The sequence below is a fragment of the Gavialis gangeticus genome, unplaced genomic scaffold, assembly GCF_001723915.1.
Source record: "Gavialis gangeticus isolate Ggan-Ray unplaced genomic scaffold, GavGan_comp1, whole genome shotgun sequence".
NCBI classification, from domain to species: Eukaryota; Metazoa; Chordata; order Crocodylia; family Gavialidae; genus Gavialis; species Gavialis gangeticus.
The window spans coordinates 59,915,169-59,934,243 of NW_017728994.1; the positions used below are offsets into that span (position 1 = coordinate 59,915,169).

The 19,075-nt window shown below is 43.1% G+C and overlaps 1 protein-coding gene across 1 annotated transcript; it reads left to right on the forward strand.

Moving 5' to 3' along the window:
• Positions 1-10,314: 10,314 nt before the first annotated feature.
• KCNK18 (potassium two pore domain channel subfamily K member 18) lies at positions 10,315-17,403 on the forward strand. The gene is made up of 3 exons (XM_019502166.1): positions 10,315-10,411; positions 12,089-12,244; positions 16,410-17,403. Exons 1-3 carry the CDS (start codon positions 10,315-10,317, stop codon positions 17,270-17,272), a joined length of 1,116 nt encoding a protein of 371 aa, XP_019357711.1. The 3' UTR covers positions 17,273-17,403.
• Positions 17,404-19,075: the final 1,672 nt, after the last annotated feature.

The window sequence follows — 19,075 nt, forward strand, 5'->3', positions numbered from 1 at the left end:
CACTGCGGGATGGGCCTGGGCTGTAACCCTCTTGATACAGGCTTATCGTGCATTTTTCATCTCCTAACCTAGAAATGAGATACCTGCTGAACTCTACAAGCGCGTGAGACCCTGATGAAACCTAATGGAGATGCAGGATAACCTTGAGTTCTCATTCCCCGCATTCAAACTGCTGTTACGTATCCTTGCTGAAGGGCTGCAATAATTATTACGATTATTTACAGTCATCTCAGTCACAAAAGGAAGTCCCCCCTCCTCTTTTCCCTCTACACACCCACAAAGCAGACCAAAGGGTCTGTTTCTTTGGTGACATGCCAATATGTTCACACACGTCCTCAGTCACATTGGCCATACCAGCTGTGGGTACTGCAGCAAGGAGTGGGTGTGGTTTTTATGTGTCCTTCCACACACCAAAACACTCACAGCAGACCCTAAGCACACTCATGCTGTGTATTGCTCTAAATGCTTCCCGGTATGTCCCTGGAAAAAAACAAAACCCCAAACAACGCCCCCCACCACCAGCACCAAAAAGCCCCAAATATATTAGGTCAGATTATAAGCTAGAGGAACCTGTTACAGCCCTTCTGCCAATCTATCCCATATGCAGTGTGTTAACAGGCCGCTGACTCCCACTGGCATTGTCAGGCCATTAATGGAGTAGAAGTAATTACTATTAATCTAAAGTAAGTGTGTGTGTGTCTGAAACAGCGTTGCAGAAGCCCATGGCAGGACAACACTGAGGGCAGTGGGACTACAGTAATTTCCACTGCTGTAGGTCGGGCTCATTTCACCAAGGTTTCGGATGCTTAGTTCATATTAAATTCTTATATTGCATCATGCTGATTTTTGCCTGGATATTTCCGGAAGGTGAAATCTCTGTCTCTAAGTGGCCCAGCAACCACCCACCAAACAAACTTCCTGCTACCCATGAGGAGGGAGAACCCCAAGTCTTGATTTATAACCCATGTTTGGACAGACGTGTGCCTTGAGTTCCCTCTTGTGGCAATTTTCAGTTATTTACTTTAGCTTTGAGTTTTTACCTTTGTCCTGACAGGCGCACAGCCTCATAACCCACCATAGGGACTAGATTTTTAAAAGAGCGAAGCCCTTCTGTTGGGAGCTAACTACAGGCTATTTTTTCCAGTCGACAGAGTTCTGCCCCCAGCAGCTCCCACTGTAACACTTTGGGACGCTCAGGACACTTTGGGCAAAAGAGCTCAGCTTGAAAATCTAACCAAGAGACCTGAGATCTGCCCTCCTGTAACTGGATGTGACTAAAGTGCAGAGGAGTCTAATCCAGTGAAAAACACCTGCATCTCCCCAAGCCGGGAATGCTGCACATGTGAAAAGGCCCCGGAAGACTAGAAACTGCGGATGAATCAATCCTATAATAACAGAGTTGTGGAGATTTGTGGAGAAATGGTCAATTCATGCAAATCATCTCTCAACTGCCTACAGTCAGCTCCGTGGGCCTTGAGTTGGGGGTGACTTTTTTTTGTTTTTTGGTCCCATTAAAATCCAGTATACCATGGAAACAATTCCAAGGACAGTTTAACAAGCATGCTTAGTTAGAGGCTAGGATCATCTTGGGAGCACCCCTCCTCTTCCAGCCACAGTTCCCCATATCTGTTCCTTGACACTTTGCATTATAAAATTCTATTTTCACTTGCTTATACCTTTGCCAGTGGTTCGGGATGAAATTTTCTATGCCAAGTGGCTGCCTCAAGTTGAATTTTGGAAAAATGAACCTGAAGGAGAAAGCAAGTTTAAGTAGCCATCTGATTACGTGAACATGATCCATTCCAAGCACTGGATGAAGCAGAGGGCTTGTAGAAAAAAAAGATGTGGTCATCTAATTAAAGACTGCACAAGAATGCACACGCATAAGGGGATCTGAATAAAGGCGGCTTTCATGTTGCCATTTCCTAAGCTCAGAGTGCCTGATTTTTAACAAAGGGTAAGGGTATGTGTATTTATTTCTGTTTTGGGCAGAGGATTTCTCCCTATAATGTAGCGGAGAAAAGCACATTTTTTTACTGGGATAACCCATATGAGAGAGAAGGCAAAGGAGAACAGGAAGGCTGTGGAGTGGTAAGTCAATATTCCCACTAGGCCTTTTGAGAGCAAGTGCAAATCCTGTATACTTTTCTCCCATTAACCTACACTGTCCAGGATTAAATGAGAGGAGAATCTGACCAAATTCTGCTACAAATTGACCATTGTGTGGCACCCAGGTCAGTGTTTAATATGAATAAAACACATATTTTGGCTGTTAGCGATGTGCCTCAAATAACCTCTCAATCCCAAATTAATGAACAAAAATAATGATGGTACTTTCAGGTGGGCGAAATAGCTCTCTAATGGAGTGGCTTGCTGAGCTAATCACTTTCATTAGTATAAACATCTGATGATACCAAAGGATAAAGTGTTTGTGTGCTGCAGTAAAGTAACTTCAGCAAGGATGATTCCTACTGGCATGATAATGTATGCCCTTCCGCACATTTTTAAGATAGATTTTAATTATACATGAAGCTGATGGTTTCAGGATGCCCCCACCAATTAACTCTTTCTTTAGTTCAAACCTTTCACTGGTTGTATGAAGCTGATTGTAAAATACTGTTTCTCAATAATTTACAAAGTAATCAGAAGCAAAGAATTTAGGCCCCCTGAGTTCTGGGGCAAATTCTACTCACACTCCAGTTTCTACAGCTCCAGGGAGTCCCACTTACAGCTGCTGGGGCTGGATTTGGGAATCCAGACTCAGCTCCCGATATATGGCACAAAGACCTAATGGAGAGATGCTTTTTGCATGCTGTCATGGGAACACATGGAAGCCCGTGGTGGATTTTCAGTTCTTCCCACTCTTGACAGAGATAAAAGGCATTAGGCTCATAATGGCTTCATAGGAAGCCATAAGATTCGGCCCTGTTTGCTCCCACAGAGCTACCAGTGCCCCACCAGGTATTAGACAAGAGGTTTGTACCTGGGTAGCTCATTTCCTAGTGTGCTATATAGGTCAGACATATTCGCATCAAGAATTAACTGCAAGCCCATTAAGCATAGTGGTGGCACATGCCCCTCATTCAGTTCTGGAGACATGTTCCCTAAGACATTATTGTAAAGCACACCCTAGTAATATGCTACTCTGCATTTCTGTATGTCAATAAAAAACATCAATAATTCACCTAAAAGCAATGTTCATAGAACTATAGCATTAAATGGAGATGGCTTAGGATACAACAGACTATATTATACATTAATGTTTAGAAGAGGGGGGTGGAAGGAAATGTTCTTCTTTCGAGGAGAAGGGGATTTTCACAGCGAGCTGGCATTTGAATGGCTAATAGTTCCATGTCCTAGGTCAAGGTTTTGTGTCAAATTCAAGTTTTTTTTGTCTTGGAAAATGAACGGGGGCAAGATTCTTTGGTAATGAGGGTCACATATTCATCTAAGGGAAGGGAGATTGCTTGGGTTAAACAGATTTGCCTGTGGGGTGGGTTGACTTCAGCCTGGAGCAACTATCCTGGTTGTCCAAGCTTCATCTGAGGGTATTTTCTGTTGGTGTGGTAGGGGACAGGCTCCAGGCCCATCTCTCTTTTCTGGCATATCTGCCCAGGGGCACAGAAAATAAAGCCTTGGATTTAAGGGTTTTACATTTTGTACATAGATAATCTTTTTGTCTTTGGAAATACATTTGTAAAGGAAGATGGGCACGTGTTATGCTGCTGTTTAAGAGCAAGTAATTACTTTTTTCCAGTTTGGTGGCTAAACCAAAATATCGGGGGGGGGGGGAATAAAGCTCAGGTTGCGGTGAAACAGAAAAACGTTCAGGCTTTTCAGTGAAACATTTGCCCATTTGCTTTGCGCCAACCCAGAATGTTTCATTTGATGCCAAATGAAACCTTCTGTTTTGTTTTGGGGTTATTTTCATTCCCTTTTTTTTTGGAACAGAGGCCATTTTTTCCCCCTGAAAAAGGCCAATTTTAAATAAAACTAAAAAAAAGGGTTGTTTAGAAGTGTGAACAGTGTTGGAAAGAAAGCTATTCTGTATCTGCCTCTACCACAGTCACCTGGGAAATTCTGCTTCACATCCCTTTTAGAGCTTCTCCAAGGCAACCCTTTTGTGACAAGCTTGTCCTCCTGCATTACACTCTGAATAGACCCACAAAGGTCCTGCTGCTCAAGGACTGGGTTTCTACCCCCATTGCTCAGCCATGGTTAATGTGGAAGGAATAACTGCAACTAGTCTAACTCTTGTGTCCAAGACAGAAGCACTCAATCTTTGGGATGCAGCTCAGCCATCCCACGGGGAAACTAGTTCCTTAGATCCTAGCCCTAGACTATTCATGCCCCACTGAAAGGCAGCCAATCCCACAGAGCCCAGTAACACATTCAGGACTCCCAACTAACCAGTGCCTCTTTCTTTCCTCCCACAATGAAGGTAGGTTGACTTTCTCCAAGATGTTAGTGGGTTTTCACCACTAGAGAAAGCCCTGCTTTCACAGCTGTGCTGGCACTGCTATATCAGCAGATCTCCCTACTGGATATGCAGCCTACATTGCTGGAGCTGGTATGGGGTGGGTGCAGAATGGCTTTCATGCCAAAGGCTTTTCAAACATCTGCCTTCATACTTCCTATGATGTCGTTCATCAGTAAGCCAACTTACTGCAGGATTATGTCCTAGGAAGGAGGGCCTGCTTTTGGGTCTGCCTATCAGTCAGCAGCTGGTGAGGGTGCTCTACAAAATAATACTGTCTTGTGGCTGATATTTGGTTTCCTCCAGGGCCTTCTGGAAACCGGCAACTTCCAGGATGGACTGCATTGGTCAATGGCTGAGGATTCCTCTGATCTCCATGTTGACTCAGGACAACAGCATATTCTCCCTACTTCTGAGGCTCAGTGGGAGACTAGTAGTGTGAAATCTTTAGGCTCTTTCCTGTGAGAACAATCTAAGTGAAGCCATGGTTATTGTAAAGGCCAGGAAATCCTAGCCCAGCATCATATACCCCCATCTATATTTAGAATATCCTCTTGACAAACACATAAGAGGTAGCACAAGAACTGCTATCACCTGCAGATTTTATGAGCAGTTCACTGGAAATGATATGAAATGGTAGCAGTATTCCCTAGGCAGCCTGCCAATGTTTTTTCTTCATTGCATGTTCAAGTACTGCTGGGAGAGTCCTTGTTCATGGTGCTTATTTTTCATGAAGGCTCCCTTGAATTGAATCCACCTCTTGTGCACGAATACCACTGTTCCTCTACATCAGTATCAATGTACGTTCTTATACTGTGCGGAGAGGCCGGAAGGTAACAGAGCAGGAAACATTTCTGGTGCTGCAAGATGCTGAAATAATGACACCTGTTTTGCTCCTCCTTCCTAGAGCTCCCAAACAGATTGCATACATCTCAACTTCTTGCACAGTCCCTCCATGCTTTCTTCGGCATGCCTGCTTTGGCATGGCATGCCCTCTATGAGCTCGTAGGCAAGGCCCCGTTGTCCTGTCCACAATCAAGTCTCTATTCTGGACTCACTTCTATTGTGCATTATTACCCAGAGTTGCACTGACTTCAGTAAAAAGGGTTACTTATTGTTCCCTTTACCCTGACACTGCCTCTCGTCAGGTTGTCAGTGTGGCAGGGTGTCTGTCCTTCCAGGGGTGGCTGTGAAGCCCCTGAAGTCCCTGCAGCCCTCACTTCCTGGGCAATCACCCCTTCAGTTGCTCACCACACCTTGATGTTTATTACTTTTATGAGGGAAGTTGCCCCAGGGCTTCCCTAATTGCTCTTAAGTGAGTACCTGGTGCCAGTGGTACCTTATGGGATAATTGCAGGGGTCTGTTCCTCCCCTACACCATTACCCATGTTTTGCAGTTGGCATCCTCATTGATATTCTCTTTCACTTATCCCCTCCTCTGCGGTTCCTGGACCCTCTCTGGTCCCACACACTCAGCCCCTCAATCTGGGCTCCAGACCCCTTCCCGGGTCCCTAGAGACCTCCTTCGCCCCTGAGTTCCTCCCCAAAGCTCCAGACTGCTTTGGTGTCCTCTCTGTGTTGGTGCTTCAGAGCTGCAGTCCTCCTGCTACGGTGGGCTTATACCTGCCCTAAACCCAGCCTTCCTCTCGAGTCGGGTGACTCCCTCTACCCAGCCTAGCCTCACCTACCGGCTCCCTGGGTCACCAGATATGTTGGGGGCCGTACTCCAAATTTACAGACTCATATTAATAATAATAGTAAGGAATTCCCGTCCCCTTTGCAAAGAAACCAACCCATTCTTGGACATAGATAGCAACTGCTTTTGGGAAGGTGATACTGTCAGCTCTTTGGGTGTTTATACATGTGCTCTGGGAGTGTGTTGGGGGGTGCTCTAGTTAAAAGCACTGTTGGAGCAGCTCTAATTAAAATGCCTGGAGCATCACGTGTATCCACGCTGAAACATAGTGGAAAGGGCGCTTTAATTAAAGCTCATTCAACAAGCTTTAGTTAAAGTGCCTCCACTGCCATTTTTCAGTATGGGAACGCTGCTACAAGTGACGCTGGGATCTGCCGGAGCGTGGTAATTACCACCTGATTAATTAAGTCTGTTCCGACACGTTGTAATTACAGTGCATCAGAGCAGCCTCTCTGCATGTGTATAGGCGCCCTTCCAAATAGGGACTATCTTTGTATTCTGGGTTTGTACAGAGATTTGGTATGGTCCTGGCTCATGACCAGGGCTCCCACATGCCACCACCGTACAAGTTAAATAATAACAAATCATTGGGATCCTTTTTTACTCAAATAGCCAACGTTCAGCATCTTGTAGGAAGTTTCTAGTACGTGGAAATTAGGAGTTTTTTGACACAGTTCTTTATTTACAATGTTTATACCTAGAAGTCCTGTTCCTTGGACATTGTAGGAATCAAGCAGCCATAGACAGTTTCTTTACTTATGGTTCCCAGCCTTTTTTCAGGCAGCACGTTACCACAAAGTACTCTCTCTTGACTTCCTCTGAGCGTGATGCAAGAAGTGTTTCTCTGGGTGGTTTTTGGGCTTTCTTGCTGCCTGCCCTCTATGTAACAATGGTATTTTTGCTGCTGCTTCTCCCCTACACACCCAGCTCTACTTGAACCATATCCAGCCTCCTGAGTTTGTGTGCAGCCCACAGTCTTACTCTGCTAACACCACTCAGATTCCTGAGTGGTCTTGCACGTGGCCCCTGCCTGAGTCATGGCTCCTATTGTTTTAGCTACATATTTTAAAGGGATTTAGCTGCTTTTGACATTTATCCTGAACAAGGGGATATTACACAGTTACCTGCTCCAAACTTTTTGGTGCAAGCTAAAGCTTTTTATCCCAAGATCATAAAAAGGTCCTTTTCCTATATATGAAATGAATGGTCAGTTATGTAGTAAGCAGAGATGATCCCTGTTGTTGCCATGTGGCTTTTCGGATTAAAATTCAATGAAGACCAACAACCTGTCACATCACTTAAGCCCTATTTTGAGGGCTTAAATGGGATTTAACTGGTGCATAGGCCTTGTGATATGCCCAAGGGTAGATCCAGTTGCCACCCCCCTTTGATCCCTTCTCCACATAAATGTTAAAACCAACTGCCTGGGAGGGGCAGAGGCCTTTCAGGCAACCGTGTGGGAGTCAGTTGAATTCATGGCTCTTTATGGTCTCCCTGATTCCTGCTGATCTCTCTCTGTTCTACATGTGTTAATGACCCTCTCTCCTTTTTAAGGGTCCTGATGTTACATTGATCAAACTATCCTTTCATCTGCAATTGCGCTGTCTGTTCACCATTCCTGGTAATGTGCATCTTTTCTTTCACAACCCTGCACACTGTTTTAGCTCTAGCTAAAAACCTGAAGACAGGTATGGTGAGATTAATTTAGGTGTAGAAATAACTGACAGTGAAGGATTACATGCACTGTTAAGATGCTCAATCTGAATAAGAGGCATACATTTAATTATAATGACTACAGGACTAATGACATAATATCTTCTGTCTATTTTGACAATTTTTGCTGAGTGTGTTGTGTTTCCTTAAACTTTATATATTTTGTTTCAAGGTCATTTGCATCACAAGAGGTGAGAAACTCCATATCAGCTGTGAACGGACTGCCCAGAGGAGTTTTCAATCTACTGACTCCTCTGTGAAATCCTATGAAATATGAACTTTCATTTCTACCCAGGAGAACTTTTACAATCTTTTCTCCAATGCTTGATGAAGGGTGTTTGTGCCAGAAAGCTTGCAATTAAAGACTTTTTTTACAAAAATCTTGTTGGTCTAATAAAAGATATCATCTCTACTACAAGTCCTGATATATAACCTAGCAAATTAGTGCACATTCCAATGGTTGTATTTGTTTTTGCTTTAATCTTAAAAATTGAATAATATAGTACTAGCCCCTTAGCATATTAGCAAGGTTTCTCACATAACTGGAGAAAAATGTGTGTTATGTTGTATGCGATGATGCACGACACCATCTGCACCCCCCTATTCAAAATCTTAGATGCACCCATGGATACGCCCCCTCCCCAGGGTTGAATGTCAGCTTCTGTGGACGCTGCTAGGGCACCCACATACAGCATGTTACAGGCTCTCGGCTTTGTTGAATAATCTGAAAATGCTAAACCATAATTTTTGATGGAGAAGCACATTGCACCTAGCTCCCTGGCCTGGCCCTGTTTTGACTAGAGGGATCTGCGTTTGTGTCCACCACCTGCTGCTCCATTGATTTCTCCATCCAGACAGTCCACAGAAGGCATTTTCACAGTGCAGCCGTGCACACACGCCGAGCCAGAGTCTCCACCAAGGAATTGTGGTTGGACCTAATTAAGCCAGTATAGCTTCCGCTGATGGGGTTGGAGGTTGCAAGAATGCTTCCACAAATCATCCTAAGCTGTTGTTTACTGAATGGCTAAGCAGCAATTAGGAACTTTTCCCATCACTTAGAACCATCTGAAGGGCAGCACCTAGGAGGGTAAACCTCTTAAATTATTTATTACCTTGAAATGGATGAGCCTGGTCTGGAAAAGTTCATATAACTCTGCTCAGTCCTGTGTCCCTCACTACCAGAAGGAAACACAGCAATAGGGGAACTGCGAGAGTCAATGCCCGGGGGCTTCCACCCAAAGCTAATTGTCACCAGCACGGGAGGATGGGAGCACCCCCATTAAAACTGTTTCTTTGGTGGCAACACTAAAAGGAAAAAGAGACATTATTGAGGGTGGGCATAAGAAAAGAAGAGTTGAAAATGAGAAACAGGACACTTAGTATGAATGCCAGTGACATCTACTGGTGGAGTAGCTTCCCAAAGGACAGTGCAGCAAGGGCAGCAGTAGGTACCACTGGGGAGTAAAATAGTCAAGGATAGTGATACTGCTCATTACCTCAAATAAAGTGATGACTAAAAGCATGTTAGTTTTGCAACTGGATGCACTGTGCGCCCAAATTCTGAAGTCTGAACTCAGATCTTACTCATCAAAGTCCGAGAGTTTTGCTTAAATATAGGCTGAGTGAGAACTGGGCAAGGACTTCATGCATTTAGTCCTGGCTGAGAAAATCCTCTACAATTAAATTTTAAAAAAAGCAAATAAAATGTGGCATAGAGGCAGCTATATAATACATCTGTAGGGCAGACAAAATTCTTGCGAGGCCCCAAGGGAGTGACCATTAGTAAAACGGTTGTGTCCCAGCCCTATCTTTCCTCTGATAGATTATCAGTTTCCCCATGGGTTCCCTGGGGGACTGTTTTGTCCAAATCCATTATCTACACTGTGTATCTTTGTTTGTTACTGGGACATTTCTTTTCTGCTGTGTCAGTGGGAAGCTGACGTGGGAGCTCGGAACAAGAAACTTTAAACATCAATCGACTCTGGTAGAAACATACAGCGGCACATTACAGCTCTAAGTGATCTGTGCACATTACAGCTCTAAGTGATCAATAGTAATGCAATGCTATAGTGTGATATATTATCACCAGATAGATACTTACAGATTTGATTAGGCATGGGCTCTTTTTAAGGAACCATTGGGACTGTAACAAAGCCTTCAGGTATAAAGTCCTGGAATCTGAAGGCTTGAAGCAGAGAAATCCTTGCTCCCTACAGCCAAGAGGCTTCACTCAGCAGCAGAAGCTCGCTTGTCCGCACGCTTGTTCCTGAAAGCTGTGGCTGGCTTTTTCCAAGAAGATCCTTAAGGGATGGAACGAACATCTCCTCCCTGGCAAAATAAAAGGTCATGCACAAGATTATTTTGGGCAGTGTTTCCTCATGCCTGCTTCCTCTCTTCTTTAGTGATCTATGCTTTGCTGGGGGCTGTCATGTTCTCTCACATTGAGGGGAACAGGAACATCACTGAGAGTAAAGAATACGAAGATTTTATGCACAGTCTGTGGAACATCTCACAAAATTTATCAGGTAAGTGCTGTCATAGATAAAGGACTTAACTGTACCAGATCTTACCAATTCCCTTGTAAAATGAGACCTCTTAGCTTGAAGTATTTATGCACAGGCTAACGAAAGTCAAGCCTGGAAGCAGCTTTCCTGAAATGTTTAGACAGGGATTGGGTTTATGTGCTTAGCTTCTCTAATTATGATTTCCAGATTGAAGACTTCCACAGTCCCTGTGTGTGTGAATATTTGCAGAGATTTTTGTGGTGCTTGCTTTCTTCTTCCCTTTCTGCTCCCATCATTAGCAAGGGTAAATGTTACCCCAAAGCTATGGAACAGCTGAGAGTGCCTTGATATTTTAAAGGGTTTTTTTTATCCCAACAGGTCAGCTAGGAATGGGAGGTCTGTCTACAGCCCAACACAGCAAAATATAAACGCAGTTCAGACTCAAATAAAAGCTGGCTCATAATCACTGTCTCTGTGAAGAACAGCCATCTCACAATAGGGAATATAATGTGAAGCGGGAAGGTTGTTTTGTTGGACGGGGGCTGGGTGGGTGACACCTACCCATTGCCTACAGTAGAACAAGAAGAGAGCTTGCACGACTGGTCATTGACTATAAGGACTTGTGTACGCTTAGTTATCCCAGCGCAAGCACCTGGGGGATTCTCCGAGTCCACAATAAGAGGTCTTTTTTTTATTTAAGTTAATCCACTTTGGAAACGACCTTTATTAGGGGAGGAGTGAGAGGGATAAGTCGTCATCAAAAGATGCCAGTCATAGATTTCATAGACATTCAGGCTGGAAGGGACCTCAGAAGATCATCGAGTCCAGCTCCCTGCCCCAGGGGCAGGAAGTCAGCGGGGATCACAGGATCCCAGCAAGAAAAACATACAGATTTCTCTTGAAGGCATTCAAAGTAGGTGCTTGAACCACCTCTGGCGGCAGTCTATTCCAGACCTTGGGGGCTCGGACAGTAAAGAAGTTCTTCCCTATGTCCAGCCTGAAACGATTCTGCAGGAGTTTATAACCATTTGACCTTGTCATCCCTTGGGGGGCTCTGGGCAGGCTATAGGAGTGGCTGCTTGAGATAGTGCCAGGGGAAGGTATTGATCCAGTGGTCGGCCATGGGCTCAGGCAGTAACATGCAAGAGATTTTACTCTTCACTTTCTGATGATAAGTTGTGATACTGTTTTGAGTAAAAGATCTGGCTGGCTGGCTGCACTTTATTTTCCTGTTCAGCTGCCCAGTCAGAAGATTAAATTTGCTGGGAGTCAGTTGTAAAACTTAGCACTCAGCAGGTACATAACTGAAAAGAGCTGGAGAGCCTAGAAGACACATAACAAACCTTGTCTTTATTTTCTCTTTGGTAAATCTTTTACTCCCTTTTTTCTAACTCGCCCGCTCAGTTGCTCTGTCCTAAATGTTACGCTACGGTTTGTTTTGCTTTGACCAAACCTGGCTGTTCTCTACAGTTTATTCATGAAAGGTATTGGTCTGATCCAACTTAAATGCATGGAAAAGTGTGTGTGCGTGTACGTACGTGCATGCATGTGCACGTGTGAGAGAGAGAATATTTCCTTAATAAATAACGGAGCCAGCTCATCACTGGATGTAGTCTGACTGATGGAAGTATGCTGATCTGCAGTGTCTGACGATCTGGTCCACAGACTTTAAGCAATAACCACATCTCATTTTAATAGCGTACGCAGAAAACTGGTCAGAAGTTAAGGAGCTATTTAAGAACAAAACTGTTCCTCTGCTCAAGGATGCTAGATCAGAATGGTTTGCCAATCCAAAAGAACAATGGTCCTTCCTGGGGTCTCTGTTTTTCTGCTGTACTGTATTCACAACAGTGGGTAAGTTCTGAGGTAAAGTACATCTTACCGAATCCATTGTTTTTCCTTCATTTATCTCAGGTACTTCATGCAGTGAATTCACTGAAGCAGGCGGAGGGAGGGCAGGGGTTGAGAGATGCAGGTTAACTTGTTTAGCAGGGACTCTGCAAACATTCTCCGATGCATCTTAGGCACACATCTGAGTGACAGCAATCGCATTTGCTAATTAGATACTCAGTTGTGGGCATACAAGGTATAACAATTTAATAAAACTCTTATTATAGTACAAGAGTACTTTGCTATCTTGGGCCAAAGTGTCTCCTTGTCCTCCCACTGCTGTGAATTGTGCTGGGTGCTGCCTTCCACACTAGAGGAAGTTATGCATATAACATATGTCATGTTAAAGTTCACAGCTAGTTCACAGCTTAGGAGATTTTTTTAAGTTCTTCTATATCTATGTAAAATGTAAGGTAACAACCTCTACTTTGGGAACGTGGATGCATAATGGCTAATCAAGTTTCCTAAAAGTATTGCTGAAATCTTTTGTTTTGGCTCCAGATTTAGATGGGCGAGTTGGATATGAACAAAAATGTTTGCCTCGTTCCTGCTCTTTCAACAGCACTTAAAGCTACTTTCCATGCCAGTGCCTAATGCTACTGTTATTCTTCTTAATAAGTGTTTTCACATATTCACCAGCACAGGCCGTGACTAGCCCACCACAAAGCTAACCATTCATGAAGAACTAGAGCTGGGTGGGAAATGGTTTTCCTGCCCTGCAAAAATTTTCAGTGTATCAAAAACAATTTTCTTCGGCATTGGGGTGAACCTGAGATCCTTCAAAGCTTTGTTAAAAAAAAAGAAAAGAAAACACTAGTTAGAGTGTGCTCCGTCCCAGAAAATCAAGTTGGGACCAGGTTGCACGCCTCGGCTCTGTTTGATTCAGAGGAAGGATCTGAATCTCACATCTCTCTCATCTCAGGTGATTACTTGGACCCACAGTCTGTCTGTGACCAACCTGACCATCACCAGCCTGGTGGCTATTTTGTGCGTAAGGGATCTCTCTGTTAATACTTCTTGGAGCTGTTCTACTATGCATAACTAAGTATTATTGGATGCTGTAATTACAGTGGTTAGGAGACCCAAATCCCTGCTCCAATGTTTATATAAATAAACTAGAACAGCTCCAATAGGAGAGACCGTGAGACATCCATCCCCAACCAGTTAAATAGCATTAAGAGTCACCTATGATGTGAAAAAAATGGCATACCAAGGACTTATCTGGGTCTAATGGCTATTTGGGGAGGGGGGCGGGCAGGGGAGGGTAGTGGGGGCTCTCTCTACCTCTCTGTTTCTGTCCAGACATTTCATCTTGGATTTGAAAAAATACTGGTTGAAACTAGTACATTCTTACCCACCCTCCAGGGGCTGAAACCCCCCCAGACTGAACTCCCTCCATAAGCAGCTCTAGAAGATATTATTTGGTGGGGCTGGGCTGTTCTGGGGCTGGTGAGTGCTGGTGCTGTGTGCACAGCAGTGGAGGAGTGAGCGACAGGGGTGCTGGGTGTGGTGCTGTGGCGGCAGTGACACTGGAGCCACTGTTGCTGGCCCAGTTTAGGGGGGATTAAGCCCCGTTAGTCCGGCCTCCCGCTGCCTAGGACTCCCTCTGCCCCTTCCCATTCTGAAAATAGCTTGAGGCTGGGAGACGATGCAGACACGAGTTACAGAAGAGGCTCTGTTTTGAAACATCTTTATCTGACCCCTCATGCAAGAAGGGTTCAGATTTTCACCCAACTGGCCATTTTTGAAGCAGTCTGCAGCTGCGTACTTTTGTTTGGTCACAGTGATAGACCGCTTTGTGGCCAGATCAGGCAAAAATTGTCACTTCTGTCTGTGCCCTTAGGCACAAGAAACCACAATGTCTTAAACCCCCAACATGCTTGTTCTTAAATACCCCATATCTGTCAGCCTTTACAGGAAACTGCAAAGCACATGTGTTTCTCTGGATCTTTTGGAGGGCAAAGATTTTTTTTTTTTTAACTAGCTGCTACTTTATAGCAGCTCCTGTATATTTGTTCTCACTGGAAATTTTGGTAACTGTTAGAAGACCTACAGCGTAGGAGAGGCATTTTCATCTGTATGAATTAAAAGGAAGAAATGGAAGAGAAAGCATTTGGTTTAATTTTGTCAAAAATGGGCCTAAAATCTTCCCAAAAGATAAAATATTAACAAAGGAAGAGGACAGAATTCATTGAAAAGCAAATGAATGATGCCCCCCGCCCAACCAAAAAAAAAAGTGCCCAACCCTTTAAACTGTTGGAGGCTGAGGAGCACTGCCATTAAAACTTTAATACAATTTATCTGATAGTTTCCTCTAATGGAAATGCATTAACTTTGGGTTTTAGCTTCACACTGAAGAAGCAATGGCATAGAGACAGGAAAGGAGTGTTATGTCCTAATTTAATTCATGGCAGTATATTCTGTACTACCATTTTTTTTTTTTACTGATAATGTTCAAATCACAGAGAATGACTGGCAATAATTCTGCATTTGTTACAGCTGATATTTATGCATTTCAGATCTGTAGAGAATAAAATTATTATTTTCCAGTTACTCCTTTTTTTCATGTATGCTCGATTCCTGAATCTGTGTTCCTGAAAGCCCAGCCCTACCACTGTCTGTATTTCCATACAGCACTTGCCATCAAAGCTTGGTCTACCAAACTGTAGACAGTCACAGACCATGTGCTTTGCAACACCATTCAGTAATGATCTTGAGTCACAAATTTCATGGCATTATGATTCTTTGTTCCAACTTGTTGCACAGAAGTGTGCCAAGTGCAACATTTGGGCTACAAACAGACGGCACTTTTATCCTGGGATAACCTAATTAATCCTGGGACAAAGGACAATCATTCAGGCTACTGAGGTAAGGTTTATCCTGGGTCAAATTGTCTCTCACTGGTTTTGACTCGCATTAAAACAGGTGCGGGACAGTCATATACATGAGCTGCTTGAATGGCAATTAAATTATGCCTCCACAGTCTGGAGGTCCGGGGTGAAGTGTTATCTTGAATATTTCATGGATACTTAAAGTGGGACAATGGGCTTGTATGTCTGTACAGTCCCTGAATAAAAGGCTTTATCCCAGGAGAAATCCAATGTCTGTTTTTAGCCACAGACATCCATGTTTGCTTGGGATAAATCCTAAATTAGTTTCCCAAGTTAGAGGTAGCAACAGGTTATCCCAGGATACAGCAAAGTATGTCTGTACAATTACCTTGGGATTGCATCATTGAATCAATGGCAGAAAAGCAGCATTGCATTCATTTGCTCACTAAACTCTGATTAGAAGGTCATCGTGTTACATGCCAATCCTGGCATATCTCCCCCCCCCACAACTTATACAAGAACAAATGCAATGTCTGTTACTAGCTGTAGATTGAGATCCGAACTTTCTCAAAGCTTGAGGAGTCTTGGGCTGCTGTTCTACTCTTACACGGTAATTCATAAGTAAAAATGGAGTCCAAACTGTTTTCAGGTCACCACAAGTGCTATGGATTGTGCATATACACTTTCAGAAGGAATATGAAGAAAACCACTCTGCGCTCACTCTGTCACTGTCTGGTAAAACGGACCAGACTGAGTGGTCAGGAACTTAAGAAAATCTGAATCTGAATCTGAAACTGCTTATCACACTTCCTCAGAGCTCCTGTGGCTTGGGCTGGGCAGCAATCCCATGGCCATGTCACATTTACACTCTCAGCCTTTCCATGACAGCTCAAGTCCAACTTATACAAAAGAATTCACATCCTCATGGGTTCAAGCTTCTCTGCTAAGGATCCCAGAAGTAATGACTAGTCTTGTTGCTTTGAAAACAGCCAATCTCCTTCTCAACTAACCCCAACTGCTGGGCTATTTCGCCTTCAGTCCAACAGACATACCAGCATTCAACAAGACTAACTAGCTTCCCATATGTAACAAGGCTGCTCTGTTAGAAGTGCTAGTGTTTCTTCTGTCTCAAATGTTTTAAAGTGTATTTTAAAGGCTTGAAACGGATGTTAATTTTGAGTACAAAAAGGTTGACTAAAAGTAACTCCTTAACATGAACAGCACCAAAAGTTCAGTTATTTGAATGCAAAATAAATCACAATGTCCTGTTTTCTGGTTTTGTTTTTGGTTTCTTTTAGGTTATGGCCATACCTACCCTATAACAAAGCTTGGGAAATACTTGTGTATGTTATATGCTTTTTTTGGCATCCCTCTGATGTTCTTGGTTCTGACTGACATGGGAGACATCCTGGCAACTATCTTGTCCAAGTCTTACAATGAATTCAGAAAACTTCAGTCAAAAATTCTAACCTGCAAACCGTGCTGCAAGAAAAACAGGGACCCCAAAGATGGGATGTCGCTACTTATGAAACACAGAATAGTGATCCACGAACCCCTGAGTATCACAGAAGTGCTGAAAAGTCAATCCTCTGTTATAAGGAAGTCACAGCAATGCCGCAATGCCGAAATATTTGAAATGCTAATTGCCAGAGAAAATCAATACCTTGCGCCACCAGTAAATAAAAAACTTGAAAGATGGAGTTCATGTCCTGAACTAGATAGGAGAAAGATGATGAACCATGTCATTGACAACTTTGACAAAATAGGAAAAGAACTGGAAAAGCTAGATGTGCCCATCATTTTAATGGCACTGGTTGTCTTTGCATACATCTCCTGTGCAGCAGCTATTCTTCCAAATTGGGAGAAAATGAATTTTGAGGAAGCATTTTATTTTTGCTTCATTACCTTGACAACCATTGGGTTTGGAGACATTCACCTGCAACATCCCAACTTTTTCTTGTTTTTTTCCCTCTATATTGTAATTGGCATGGAAACGGTCATCATTGCATTTAAACTGGGCCAAGATCGATTGATCTCTTTTTACAAAAATTTGATTTCATACTTTGGTCAGAAAAAGGCACCCCGACATAAGCAGGCTTCATTTACAAAACAAGTATTGCAGCAGCCCCTGACACATTCACTGGCAATTGCACTAAAGTGAAATTGTCACTTCCATTTCCTCTCCCTCCCTTATGGAAAGCTGACAGGGGACATATGTTCCTCATTGCTTTAACACGTGCCCCACCTTCTCCGAAATCAGTGGAGACGCGCTGTACATGAATTCTGCACAAATGACGTGTATAACTAGAAATAAGAACCAAGACAACACGAGGAAAAAAGAATAGAATACTTCCACATCTGGGTTCACATCAGTCTTATGACCCTTGGCAATGGAGCTTTCACTTCCTGCAGGCACGGTCTCCAAGTGAACCAATTTATAGGCCAACCCCTGAGCATCTGCACAGGAAAAACTGAGGCAAAATCCATATTCACCTGAGTCAACCAGTGCCTAGTCCCTTGCCTGCTTTTTGTCGTAATACTCAATCCATTATGAATCTTCATGTTATTGTTATTGGAATTATCATACAGAGTTGGGAAATGGAGATACTTCCCCAACTGCTGTTTGCTCATAACCTTATACAATGTAAACACTTACGCTCCACAATGGTCAGTGTGAACTTAAAAAAATAGGTAAAATTTCAGTTCCTCTCCCATCCAGGTGTTTTACAGTATCAGACAGTGCAAAGCAGCCAGACAACTGCCACTCAATGAGTAGCTAGAGAAGGCCTAGTTACCTCTTAAGTCTTTGTAATCTGCATTATGTATGCATGTAATGTATGTATGCATGCATTCATGATGATGTTCACTGTTCAGCTATAGTATTCAACCACTTAGCAAAGTTGGTGCTCATGAGATGAGTAGCAGTGGCAATGCATGTTATAAAACCCAAAAATACATCCCATCATATGAGCCATAGCTCCTGGTATTAGAGAGGCAGCGTGGCCTAAGCTGCCACCGGAGGAGCCTGGAATCCCAAACTTCTAATTGTAGCTCTATCACTGACTTGATGTGTGGTTTTGGAGAAATTACTTTACTGCTTTGTGTCATATTCCCCCATATACAAAAAATCCCCTGTCTCCTTGGGGTACTGTGAAGATTAAACAGTTTATGCTTGCTGAATATTGTGAATATATAAAGCATGAAATATGTGATAAGTATTATTCAGAACAGGTTTATGCAGAGATCCCCATCATGCTAACAACGATGCATCTTTTTGTCTATCAAACATTCTATAAAGGGAGCCACTGAATTCGATTATGTCTTGGCTTATAAATTATGTGAATAAAAACTGAAGATGAATGAAGACAGTGGATAATGTCATGCATTTGATCATGATATTAAGTACTATATTTTTATTAGCATGTTTGTCTTTGAAGCATAGTATAATGGCATGATACGAGTTACGATAGCTTCTAATAATCTTAATGGGTGTTGGCAATTCATATTCAGTCCTCCGTATTAATTAGTAGTAAGCAAGCACCAGTGCTATGTAAAATACATAACGTATAAAATAGATGGACTGACGATATACAAAAATGTACCGTATAATAATAAACATGCCAGCCCCAGCATGCCAGCTTCCATTTAGACAGTTCTTTTCATCCCTCATCCTGTCTCTGCATCCTGCAGACTTGCAGTTTTTCCATAAAGTTTTTCTTCAATTAGTACTCAGTGCTACAGCCTCTTCTCAGACCAAGTCCCTAACCCATGTGCATATTCCTCCTGATACTAGGGAGACCCCATGCATGTTTAACAACAGGTAGAGGCTTGGGTCCATGTTGTTCCCTCAATGAGGTGATGCACCTGTGTTTTGGTGTTCACTTTTAGGCCTTATTCAGATGTTTGACAGAGCTCCACATTTTCAATCCCTGCATCAGGATCAGAAGAAAGGTTCTGAGCACCA